The sequence below is a fragment of the Anolis sagrei genome, chromosome 2 (assembly GCF_037176765.1).
Source record: "Anolis sagrei isolate rAnoSag1 chromosome 2, rAnoSag1.mat, whole genome shotgun sequence".
In the NCBI taxonomy this organism is placed as follows: Eukaryota; Metazoa; Chordata; class Lepidosauria; order Squamata; family Dactyloidae; genus Anolis; species Anolis sagrei.
Genome location: NC_090022.1, coordinates 277,898,679 through 277,912,000, shown reverse-complemented (window position 1 = coordinate 277,912,000; position 13,322 = coordinate 277,898,679). Strand labels below are relative to the sequence as shown.

Genomic DNA, 13,322 nt, shown 5'->3' with positions numbered 1-13,322 from the left:
TCTCTCCCAAAGCAGTTAATTTACTCTTAGCTCTAAAACGGAAACTGGAATGTTGGTGGAAAGCAAAAGAGATTTAAAGATGGGCTGGAAGCTAAGCTTAAAAAATCTGGAAAAAACACACAGAACTGGAAAGTTCTGGCCCTAGAGCATTCTAACTGGATGTCAGCTGTTACTGACAGTGCTATGGATTTTAAAGAGGTAAGAATAGAGGGCAAAAAGGAGAAACATGATGAGACAAAAATGCATCAAGCCAAAACCTTGTCAGGATCTCCTTCCATCTGGAAATCGATGTCCTCATTGTGAAAGACAATGTGGATCCAGAATAGGTCTCTACTTTCACTTATGGGCTCACCACTAAGACTCTATGCTTGCAAGACAATCATACTCGGCCATGAGTGATTGCCTTATGCTATGGGCACAGCAGGGAGTCTGGCACAGACCCTAAAGAGCAGGGTCAACATTTCACAAATACATAACACAAATGTATCATATCCAACATGTCATCCACTAAAGTTTATTTGAAACTCTTATTTTTAATAACAACTTGAGATTCAGTGATCAATTGGTATCTCTTTTATTTCTCTTTGAAAGCAAGGTGCATGGTGCAGAGATCCAAATTCAGATTGTGTGTCACTTTCCCATCAAACACCTGCCAAAAGACATAGAGCAAAATCAGGCACAAGAGAAACAAATTGGAAGTGTCAGCATACTAAGGATATCAAACTGCATTCATTCTACAGTCCAGATGCACCCCATAGTAGCAGTATAGTGAAAGTAGAGGTGAATCTATAGAGAAATCTGGCACCCTACCAACCAAACTACTCAACCCATTCATATCAAGGTGGCAGGTTTCTTTCAAAAGTATTAGTTGTTGGAAATTTGAACTTTATTCCATAGGCACATAAAGTAGCCACAAACCTGTTTTGGACTCTCTGCCATTACTCTGCATCAGAACAATAGCCTGTTTCTGAGTTTGATCCTGCACATGGATTTCCCCCAGCTGTGGGTTCAGGATTGTCACACTGTCTTGTTCGAGTGCGCTCTCCATTTTTACATTCAGACCATTTAGACCAGCAGTTCCATCCCCCATTAGTGGCAACCTGACCTGTAATAAGATATAAATGTTTTGTTAGTTTAACAAGATGTAGATTAAAATGGTGGTGGTAGAGTGAATTGACCCTTTATCTTCATCAGGCACTGTGAGCCAGGACTCAGTTTTCCAAAGAAGAAATCCTCTTCTCACATCAGAACACCAAGATCAATTTCAGCACAGTTCTTACAACAGGTCTTAATATCTGATGCTCCTAATGACATCCAAAATACAATTAGGAATGTAGGTGGGTGGTTTTTTTTTTTGAAATGTCACCATTTGCAATGGAGAAAGCACTTGCAGCTAGGAGGGGTGGTGAGAAATTTGTATCTCTTTCCTCATTTGTGGCTTTCTGTCTTCAAATTTCCCATCTGTCAGTGGTGTATCTGCACTGTAGAATTAACGCAGTTTGACTCCACTTTAATTACCATAACTCAATGCTATGGGATATTTGATTTTGTAGTTTTGCGAGTTCTTTCCTCTCCTTTGCCAAAGAGTGCTGGTACTTCACCAAACTCCCAATACTCTATAGCATTGAGCCATGACAATTAAAGAGGTGTCAAACTACATTGATTCTACAGTGTTGAGCCATCAAATTCTCCATTATAGATTGTCAGATTGTCCCTACATTACCCCAGCCTTGCTGTTTTGCAGCAGTGAATGAATGAATAAAGTTTATTGCACTAGCCATAGGCCATGACATCAATAACATACAACCTTTATAAACACATTCCAATATAAACCAAAACCCATTCAAAATTTAAAAAACTAGATCTTTAAAATTTTGCTGGCAGAAACCTAACAGTAGTATGTGTCCTCCTTAACCTTCTCCCTTTCCCTGTCTGGTCACCAACGAGGATTTTGCTACTCTGTCTCTGATCTTTTGGGCTGCAATTGCAAATGTGGCTACTTTTAGTGTTATATTTTTGTCATAATCTGCTAGCAAGTCACCGATCACGGCCGATTCTTGCCATGCTGCCCTTTCTTCAAGAAGTGTCCCCAGAAGATTTTTTCTGGGATCATTATACAGAGGGCAGTGTAATAGATAGTGTGTTTGATCTTCTTTATCCCCAGAGCCACAAATGCAAAGCCTTTGGGCATGGGGGATCCCTTTGTATCTCCCTTCTAGCCAGTTTGAGGGCATTGTTTGGAAGCGCAGAGCTGTAAAGGCTTTCCTCAACACTGGTGACGTTAGATCTTGAAGATATTGTTGGCAGTATTGGTCACTCTTTAGTCTGGGATACCATGTAGAAAAACCTTGCTTTTTACTAATCTCCAAATTGCCAGCTGCATCCATCTCAAAGATTTTATCACTAATCTCCTTCTTGTCCAGCTGCATTAGAGTTGTTATTGACCCACCAAAATACTGATGGAGCAAGGCTAGCCAGGATTGCACCCATCCTCCCCGTTTATACTGCTCCCTCAAGCATTGCTTTGCTATGCTCTCCTCCTCCATTCCTAGCAATCTCTTCCCATACGAGATGATGAGTTTATGTATTCTGACCTTAAGTGAGGGAAGATCTAATTCCAGTCTTAACAGGGCAGCTGGGGACCCAGGGGGAAGGGCTAGAAGAGCTCTTGCGAACTTGTTCTGAATACGTTCAACCTGTTCTGTATTACCTTGCCCCCAAATTTCCACTCCGTATAACATTTGGGGTAAAATTTTAGCGGCAAAAATCTTTACTGTGGGACATACCAGGGAACCTCCCTTTGTTTTTCCAAAGGCTAGGATTGACTTCGCTGACCTCCAGGCAGATAATTTGGCTGCCTCTATGTGGTTCTTCCAGTTTCCATTATGAGAGAAGTGTAAGCCCAAGTATTTAAAGCTATCACACTGCTCTATTGAGTGACCATCCAATTTCCAAGTGTGACTTTGCTTCCTTTTGGAAAATACCATCACTTTGGTTTTTGAGTGATTGATTGACAGCTTCTCTTGTCTACAAATTCTACTTAATTATCTCAAAAGTCTCCTGAGACCTATTTGCGTAGATGACAGGAGCACCATGTCATCCGCATATAATAGGATCTGGATTCTCCTATTACCTACTAATGACGGAAAGTGTTCAGGGGAACTCAACTCGGCCACTAGGTTGTTCACGTAGAAGTTAAACAAAAAAGGTGCTAGCAAGCATCCTTGCCTAACTCCTCTTTTAGTTTCAATATTGTTCGATAGCTTGCCTGATAGCCCTAACCTCACTCTTAGATCCGTTCCCGAGTATAGCTGGTGCAATAATAACAGCAGTCGTCTGTCCACATTCGATTTTGCCAACTTTGCCCACAAACGCTGTCTGTCAATTAAATCAAAAGCTGAGGTAAAATCCACAAATGCTGCATATAGGCAACCCTTTGGTTTCCTCAGACTATTTTGGATTAAGTGCGACAGTACGAAGCATTGGTCTATTGTGCTTCTTCCATGTCGAAATCCCGCCTGTTCTTCCGCAATAATATTATTTTCCTCCGCCCAACTATGTAATTTGTTTAACAGAAACCTACCATAGATTTTTGATACTACGTCCATCAGGCTAATTGGTCTATAATTGTGTGGATCCGTCCTATTGCCTTTTTTATATAGGGGAACAATTATACTAGTTTTCCACCCATTTGGAATGATTCCTGTCTGGTTGATATATGTAAACAATTTGGCCAGGATGGGGGCCCACCAGGTGATGTTGCATTTGAACAATTCTGGGGGAAGCATATCCTCTCCTGGGGCTTTTCCAGTTTTTAATTTTTGAAGTAGGCCTTCCATTTCCTCTAATGAAACTGGAGGCCAAACAGGAGCATCAACATGTTCGAACACCTCCCCCACAGCCTCCGGGTCGCCAAAAACCTCTCCAAAATAGGCTTCCCAAGTAGGAGCTGAAATTTGGGAATCTAAATGAGGTTGCAAGGACCTTAGCCCGGAATGCACCATATTCCAGAATTTGCCCTCATCCTTTTGTCTAACTGCCAGATCCAGTTTCATCCAGTTTTGCCTGTTGAATTCAATTTTCTTCCTTTTTAGTAGGGATTTATACTGTGAACGGATTTCACTCAGACTTTTATAGGATTGTTCGGTCCCAGTTTTGTTGGCTACTCTGATGGCCAGGGCAAGGGTCTTTTTTTGGCTCCTGCATTCTGCATCGAACCAACTTCCTTTACCGTGCTTGATGCCTTTAGCTGGTTCTGAGTGAATCAGATGAGGTTTGAGGGAGGTGATAATTTGCTGATAACCTTCTATTGGGTCAATAGTGCTTTTGAGTATCTTGTCTCTGCAAGTTTCGAGAGTCGGTCCATTAAGTAGGTCTGTCAACTTATCGCTCATGTGTCCTGACCATTTAAGTCGTCTGGGTCCCATGCAGACCAGGTCCAGCGGATAATTATTTGGCACTCTGTCCTGCTCTACTTCTGTTTTTATAACTAATTTGATTGGGTAATGGTCACTTTCTGGGCGCATGTCCACTATAAAAGTTTTGACTGCTGGTAACAGCCTAGGTGAGATTATAAAATAATCTAGGACACTTCCCCGCCTTGCTGAGTGATAAGTGTATAGTCCAGATGACTCCTCTAAATGGCTCCCATTCATAATTAATAAAATATGCTTATAAGCTAGTAAGAATAGTTCTAACCCATTCTTATTAAATTTCACATCTCTTGAGTTTCTGCCAAGCGAGAACTGGTTCTCTAGATAAAGCCCAAAATGCTGCGCTAGATCCTCATTTGATTTCCCCATCCTCGCATTAAAATCACCTCCTAAAACTATATTCGTGTTTTCCACGCCCGCGGTAATATCTCCTAAGGCTGAGTCTAGATGCCGCCAAACCTCTTTGGTAGGATATGCTGAGTTTACTGGGGGCACATAGACATTAATACACAACAATACCTGGTTATCCCTAAATTTTATCTCTACTGCTAATACATTATTGTTTGTATGATTTATCATAATTTGACATTCAGCTTCTAACTCGACTGAAACAAGGACTGCTAAGCCCCCACAACTGCGCCCATTATATTCTCCATTATAGATTGTCAGATTGTCCCTACATTACCCCAGCCTTGCTGTTTTGCAGCAGTGTGATTTGGGTCTTGGTTCCACAACTCTATAAAACTGCTCCTTTATCTTTGACACAAAGACAGCAAAGGGACTTTCTAAAATAATCCTGCCCAACCTGCCACCACCCAAATGTACTGAATTATCATATCAGTGGTTCTCAACCTGTGGGCCCCCAGATGTTTTGGCCTTCGACTCCAAGAAATTCTAACAGCTGGTAAACTGTCTGGGATTTCTGGGAGTTGATGGCCAAAACATCTGGGGACCCACAGGTTGAGAACTACTGACCTTTATCATATCATTCCAACTTCAGAGTCAGAATTGCAGACTTAAGATTCCTGGAACATACATCAGGCACATTGTTGTTGCCCCCTCCCCTCCCCCCATATCACAGGACATTTCATATGTCTCCACTGACCACATAAATAAGGTAGCAGTTCTGGCAAATGAGATCTTCTTTAATGTCCTGCCAGTCACTATCTTTCTGCAACACTTGGAATACTATCTTTCTGCAACACTTGGAATAATTACCAAGTGTGATCCAGGAAAAAAAATACACACATCATCATCATCATCATCATCATCATCATCATCGTCATCGTCATCGTCATCTAACTACTTATTAATCGCCCTTCATCCGAGAATGCTCTAGGCGATTTACAGCTAAGTTATAAAAGATAAAATACATACATACAAAAATTAAAAATTAACAGAGATCGAATGCTCTAGTAAAAAGCCAGGTTTTAAGTGTGAGAGTAAAAGGCCCTAAGTCACACATGGCTCTCATGTAGGGCGGCAAGGAATTCCACAAGGCAGGGGCAGAAATAGAAAAAGCCCTGCGCCTGGTCCTTTCCAAGTGCACTTCTCTAGGACCCGGTATATGGAGTAAGTCACGTTGAGCTGGTCGTTGCGACCTCCGATGATGAGAGAAGGAGAGGCAGTCCCTAAGGTACGATGGGCCCTGGCCGTAAAGAGTTTTAAAGGTCAGCACTAGCATCTTATATAGGCCACGGTACTCAGTTGGAAGCCAATGGAAATGTTGCAGCACTGGTGTTATATGGCATTTCATGGGTGTTCTTGTGAGTAACCTGGCTGCCGCATTCTGAACAATACGAAGTTTCGGGTCGTAGACATTGGAAGGCCCACATACAGGGTGTTGCAATAGTCCAGCCTAGACGTGACCGTGGCATGGATGACAGCTGCCAGAGCCTCGTCAGAAAGGTAGGGTGCCATGAATGTGAATGTGCACTACACCCTGTCTGATTTGCCAGTATTTGAACTTGAAATTCCACCCATTACTCGAATTTAAGAGACAAAGGAAAATTTCTGGATCTGAAGAGAAATCACCAAAGAAGGGAGAAATCACCAAAGAAGAATTCAAACAAATAGCCAACACCTGTAGGGAAAAGGTCCGCAAGGCTAAAGCACAAAATGAGCTCAGGCTTGCCAGGGACATTAAAAACAATAAAAAGGGATTCTTTTCTTATGTCAGTAGAAAAAGGAAAAACAAGGAGGCGATAGGGCCTCTTCGAGGAGAAGATGGGGCAATGCTGACAGGGGATAGGGAAAAGGCAGAATTACTTAATACCTTCTTTGCCTCAGTCTTCTCACAAAAAGAAAGTCATCTTCAACCTCAGCAAGACGTAGTGGATGAGGGATTTGAGGACATCCAACCCCAAATTGGGAAACAAGTCGTCCAGGAATACCTGGCTGCTCTAAATGAGTTCAAGTCCCCAGGGCCAGATCAACTACACCCAAGAGTATTGAAGGAACTAGCGGAAGTCATTTCGGAACCATTGGCAACCATCTTTGAGAGTTCTTGGAGAACGGGAGAAGTTCCAGCAGATTGGAGGAGGGCCAATGTGGTCCCAATCTTCAAGAAGGGAAAAAAGGATGACCCAAACAACTACCGTCCGGTCAGCCTCACGTCAATACCAGGCAAGATTCTGGAAAAGATTGTTAAGGAAGTGGTCTGCAAACACTTAGAAACAAAAGCGGTCATTGCTAGTAGTCAACATGGATTTATAAAAAACAAGTCATGCCAGACTAATCTGATCTCTTTTTTCGATAGAGTTACAAGCTGGGTAGATGCGGGGAATGCCGTGGATGTGGCGTACCTGGACTTCAGTAAGGCCTTCGACAAGGTCCCCCATGACCTTCTGGCAAGGAAACTAGTCCAATGTGGGCTAGGCAAAACTACGGTGAGGTGGATCTGTAATTGGTTAAGTGGACGAACACAGAGAGTGCTCACTAATGCTTCCTCTTCATCTTGGAAAGAAGTGACAAGTGGAGTGCCGCAGGGTTCCGTCCTGGGCCCGGTCCTGTTCAACATCTTTATTAATGACTTAGATGAAGGGTTAGAAGGCAGGATCATCAAGTTTGCAGACGACACCAAATTGGGAGGGATAGCCAATAGTCCAGAGGACAGGAGCAGGATTCAAAACGATCTTGACAGATTAGAGAGATGGGCCAAAACTAACAAAATGAAGTTCAACAGTGACAAATGCAAGATACTCCACTTTGGCAGGAAAAACGAAATGCAAAGATACAGAATGGGGGATGCCTGGCTCGAGAGCAGTACGTGTGAAAAAGATCTTGGAGTCCTTGTGGAGCCAACAATGTGATGTGGCGGCAAAAAAAGCCAATGGGATTTTGGCCTGCATCAATAGGAGCATAGTGTCTAGAACTAAGGAAGTAATGCTACCCCTCTATTCCACTTTGGTTAGACCACACCTGGAATATTGTGTCCAATTCTGGGCCCCAAAATTCAAGAGAGATATTGACAAGCTGGAATGTGTCCAGAGAAGAGCAACTAAAATGATAAAAGGTCTGGAGAACAAGCCCTATGAGGAACGGCTTAAGGAGCTGGGCATGTTTAGCCTGAAGAAGAGAAGGCTGAGAGGGGATATGATAGCCATGTATAAATATGTGAGAGGAAGCCACAGGTAGGAGGGAGCAAGCTTGTTTTCTGCTTCCCTGGAGACTAGGACAAACTACAAGAGAAGAGATTCCATCTGAACATGAGGAAGAACTTCCTGACTGTGAGAGCCATTCAGCAGTGGAACTCTCTGCCCCAGAGTGTGGTGGAGGCTCCTTCTTTGGAAGCTTTTAAACAGAGGCTGGATGGCCATCTGTTGGGGGTTATTTGAATGCGATGTTCCTGCTTCTTGGCAGGGGGTTGGACTGGATGGCCCATGAGGTCTCTTCCAACTCTTAGATTCTATGATTCTATGATTCTCTGATTCTAAGACTTAAAACTCATGTAGCCCCAGTCTGGAGGACTGCTTTTAACATCATCAGTTACTTTGAATGCACCATCCTGTACAGGTCGAACTGCTCTCATCTGGAATTCTGAAATCTGAAATAATCCAAAATCAAAAATAATCTACATGGGTGTCTTATTTCTGTTGGTCTAATGTGCAAAGAGTGCTTTGTGCACAAAAGTATTAAATATCAGGTTATATATATACAGTGTATTTAGAACATAAATGAATTTTATGTGTAGAGTTGAGTCCCATTTCCAAGATATCTCATTATACATGTATTCCTGCTTCTTGGCAGGGGGTTGGACTGGATGGCCCATGAGGTCTCTTCCAACTCTTTGATTCTATGTAGTTATCTCAAAATCTAAAAAAATAAAATACACATTTGTCCCCATAAATATCAGATTAGGGATATCCAACCTGTACTTTCTTAAAATGGCACCTTTGAGATAGTTTATGCTGCTGATGAAGACAAGAGCTGAATCATCTTGCCACAACATTCAAATTATTTTTTGTTAATTGTGGTTATTAATATATTTAAGTGATTAAGAGATTGGGATGTATCTGTGAAGAAGGAGTCCTTCATAACAGCTGCTTCCAAGTGAGGCCAGGATGGCTCCATTTCTAAAGTAGTTATGAATGCATTTAAGTAATTAAGAGATTGGTATATATCTGTGAAGAAATCAAAGGCATTTCCTACTTCACTCAAGCTGAAAGGAAACCCTTAAGGAAAATGTTAGTGCAACTTCTAACCTGGTACAAAAGTCGATGTGGGTGTCTGACAGACATCTCCTTTGAAATAAGGGGTGCATCCACACTCGCAATTTCCATTGATCAGCAGGACAGTCCCACCATTTTGACAGGGCTGACACTTGCACACATTATATTCCGTAATATAGTCTTCAACTCCTCTGTCAAGATTCCGTTTCTTTATTGTGGAGTCAGGCATTTTCAATGGAACAAGCTCAGAGATTGGGGATAGCTGAAAAAAAAAGTTTTGAACATGTTAATATATGTATGTTTTTAAATTAAGCACTTTATTATCAGGGCTAAAAATGGCGTAGTCAGATAGCATCCTTTACATAGAATGGTAAAATTATGGTTTACTTTTTGAATTGAATTTTTTTAAATATATATATGTGTGTGTGTGTGGTAGAATTTATGAATCCAGAGGGCTGACTATATATATTTCTGCAGAAAGATGTGACCACTACTTCTACAGCATGGAAAGCACCCAAACATTCCCTCCTTTTTATATATAGCTCCCCATGTATAGTTTGAAAATCTAGTTTGGCTAAAGTCATATGAGATCCAATTGTTCTCTCAAATGTGTGGGTTTCCATCTTTGGTGAGACTGAGGGAGAAAGGGCAAAATGAGCAGGAGAACCTCCGCATGAATCAAGCCTGGCATACCACAAAAAGGGGAAAGTTCTCATCTTAAGGGGAAGGCTACATAAGTTCAGAAAATGCTGCATCTAACAATGCCTAACAATACTGACACAAACACTTACCCAAGCATGATAACCGAGGAAGTGTCTTGCAACACTTCCTCCTCAGCACTTTAAGTATCAATGGGGCAGGGCCTGCCAAGCATCATGTGATGGCACTTCGCAGGCCCCGTCTCATAGGTGTTGAAAGGAGACAAAATGCCCAGTTGACACTGTTTCAGTCTCCCTTTTCTGAATTTGTGCAAATGATCAGTATTTTTTTAGAATGCGGGTATCAAACTCATTTTCACCAAGGACCACATCAGCCTTATAGTTGCCTTCAAAGGGCTGGTTGTAATTATAAGACTGTATAAATGGAACTTTGTTGCCATAGCATTAAAAGCCTCACAGCCCACATAAAATGATGTGGTGGGCTAGATTTGGTCTATGAACATTGTGTTTGAAAACACTTTTTTTTACATTGGCTCTATCCCTAAAGGCTTTTAATGTCACGATTAGTCAACCTATAGCTTCCTTTAGGGATGCATCTATACTGTAGAATGCAGTTCAACACCACTTCAACTGCCATGTTTCAGTGCTATGGAACCCTGAGAATTCTAGTTTTTCTAGTTTTAGCTATTAGACCATTAGCTTTTTCTACCAAATAAAGCTGGTGCCTAACCAAACTACATCTCCCACAATTCCATAGCACAGAGCCATGGCATTTAAGATGATGTCAAACTGCATTAATTCTACAATGTAGATGCACCCTCAGTTAGATCTGCAAGTTTCTTGGAAGCCTTGGAATGCCTAGTTATTTCTGAAACACACTACAATTAGGCTCTAGTTCTAGTTGGGCAACATGTAGTACAAATAATAAGGTACAGAAAGGATTTTTAGATCCTGTGTGTGTGAGAGAGTGCAAAACAGTCCTTGATTTCCTCATTCTGAAAGGACCAGTGCCACGCCAACAAAACTATCCATATGGACATTTAGAAGGAAAATGCACTTACCTCCTGTGACATTATTACAGGAGCATCAGAGAGTGTAGCTGCCCATTCGACATAGTCTTCAACATTGGTAACCTTGTTACCTTTAGACAATTGTTCCTTCAACTTAACTAAAACAGTAGTCTTCCCTCCTTGAACTATAGAGACCACATCATTGATGAGTGAAACTGTTGTTCTGTTGCTAACTACAAGAGGGGGGAAACAAAACAGACGAAGAATGGATTAGGGATTCTTGAACAGAACAGTGATGCCACGCCACAACCTGATTTCCATTTTCCAATGGGAAAACTTGGGGTGTGTATGTGGCAGACTGACTAATCAAGTGAAAAGTTGCTTGATTTTACTGTTTCATCCTTTCTTGGGAGAAAAGTTTTAAGCAGAAGTAGCAACAGCATGAATAGAGACATAAGTCAAAACTTGGGAAGTCTGGAGAAACCTAGGCACAAGCAGCCCTGATACATTGAGCATTAAGGGAATTCATCAGGCTTAATAGTCATGGTATCATGGACATGGAAGAGACCACAGGGTCATCCAGTTCAGTTCTATGGCATGCAGGAATACACAATCAAAGTAGCCTTGACAGATGACCATCCAGGCTCTGCTTTAAAACCCTCAGAAAAGGAGATTAAAACACACTCCAAGGCTGCAACAGCTATTATTGACAGAAAGTTCATTTCAATGTTTTCATAGAATCTCTTTCCCTACAGTTTGAATCCATTGCTTCTAGAGCAGCCAAAACACATCTCCATCCTCAATCTGACAGCCCCTCAAATATTTAGATATGGCTATCATGTCACTTCTTCACTTTCTCGTCTTCTCTTCTCCAGGCTAAACATACCAAAGTCCCCAAACTGTTCCTTATGAGGCATGATTTTGAGATGTTTTTTTTCCATTTTTGTTGCCTTACTCTGGACACCTTCCATTGGTAGCAGCAGGGTGGCCAATCTTTAGCAACATATGAATAACTTCCCAAATCATTCGATCACATTTTTGCACTGAAAAAGCAGTTTATCATTGAGTGTAAGAACACAAAACTATGTGTTTTATAGTGAGGAGTCCAAATACATCTTTGACTTCCTTAGTATATTTCCTAATACAGGTAGAGATGTGTGTATATGTGGTAAGTAGTTAGGTAGAAATTTTCCTTTTCTGAAAGCACACCTCTGGGGGGATATAAATGCAAAGGAAAAACATACCTTGTCTCATTTTTTCAGTTGTGCACTTGGTATCGGATACAGGCACTCTAGCATCAAAATCAGAAGATTTTATACCAAATTCTACATTATATCCCAGACAATTTTTTACATCTGTTATGGTAACACCTGAAAATGAAAATATCAACATTATTAGCGATAGAAGAGGGAAAGGTGGAGCTATGTGTTTCCTTAATCAAGAAGTACTAAAAAAAATCACAAGGAAATTTTATTTAGGTTACCCATAAAGATATATATGGGCCAGGACATTGCATATATTCCTATAGCTGGATACAAAGCAGCAAGGTATCCTCCATGGTGTGGTGAAGATCAGTCTGTAGGAATATACATGGCTGCTTCTCTGCACACACCCCTGTTGGTCAGTAAATGACTTGAGTTGGAAAAAATGAGTTGGCCGTACTAAGTAAAATATGGGTAAAATATGAAGAAATATGAGGAAATTTCTTCATTGTAAGAGGTCAGCAGAGAATCTGAACTTCATCCAATGACAAACAAACAACTTAGACATATTTTTTCATTTAGGCTTGCAGAAATCACTTACAGAAATCATTAAACCAGCTGTCAGAATTTAAGAGACAATTGAAAACCTATTTCTTCTCACAGATCTACCAGTCAATTTTTCACTATGAATTTTAAATTTATGTCTTATGGGTTGTTGTAGGTTTTTTTTTTTTTTGGCTATATGGCCATGTTCTAGAGGCATTTCTCCTGACGTTTCGCCTGCATCTATGGCAAGCATCCTCAGAGGTAGTGAGGATACACTATCTCTGAGGATGCTTGCCATAGATGCAGGTGAAACGTCAGGAGAAATGCCTCCAGAACATGGCCATATAGCCCGAAAAAACCTACAACAACCCAGTGATTCCGGCCATGAAAGCCTTCCACAATTTATGTCTTGTGTTTACCATATTTTATTCTTTGTCCTGTGTATTTTAATATATGCATTTCATATAAATATATGTATTTTACCTAATATTTTATAATGATGTGTTTTTAACTGTGTTCTGCCCCACTCAAGAAGAGGCGGGTAAGAAAATAATAATAATAATAATAATAATAATAATAATAATAATAATTTCATCTATTCATTTTCATCATGCTCTGCTCTTCTTCCTCTCATTATTTGCAACTATGAATACATCTCTCCAACTGTTTTAACATGGCAGGAGCAATTCTGATTATCTATTTTGGTTTACACTAATTCTAAAATACAAAGTGGTCCAGAAGTCAGTTCTGTCCAAACAATATCCAGATCCTTCTGATCCTTAAAGCAGGGTGAGTTGGGCTG

At 40.9% G+C, this 13,322-nt stretch overlaps 1 protein-coding gene across 1 annotated transcript in view; it reads right to left on the bottom strand.

Annotated features, from left to right (window-relative positions):
- Positions 1-484: 484 nt before the first annotated feature.
- LOC132766942 (complement component C9) overlaps positions 485-13,322 on the bottom strand; it is a 30,635-nt gene continuing 17,797 nt past the window's right edge. Inside the window, exons 8-12 of the mRNA XM_060761419.2 lie at positions 12,017-12,142; positions 10,824-11,005; positions 9,137-9,365; positions 919-1,105; positions 485-649 (exon numbers count right to left, since the gene is read on the bottom strand). Coding sequence (XP_060617402.2) covers positions 939-1,105; positions 9,137-9,365; positions 10,824-11,005; positions 12,017-12,142 — 704 coding nt within the window. The 3' untranslated portion in view covers positions 485-649; positions 919-938. The remainder of the gene's footprint in view (positions 650-918; positions 1,106-9,136; positions 9,366-10,823; positions 11,006-12,016; positions 12,143-13,322) is intronic.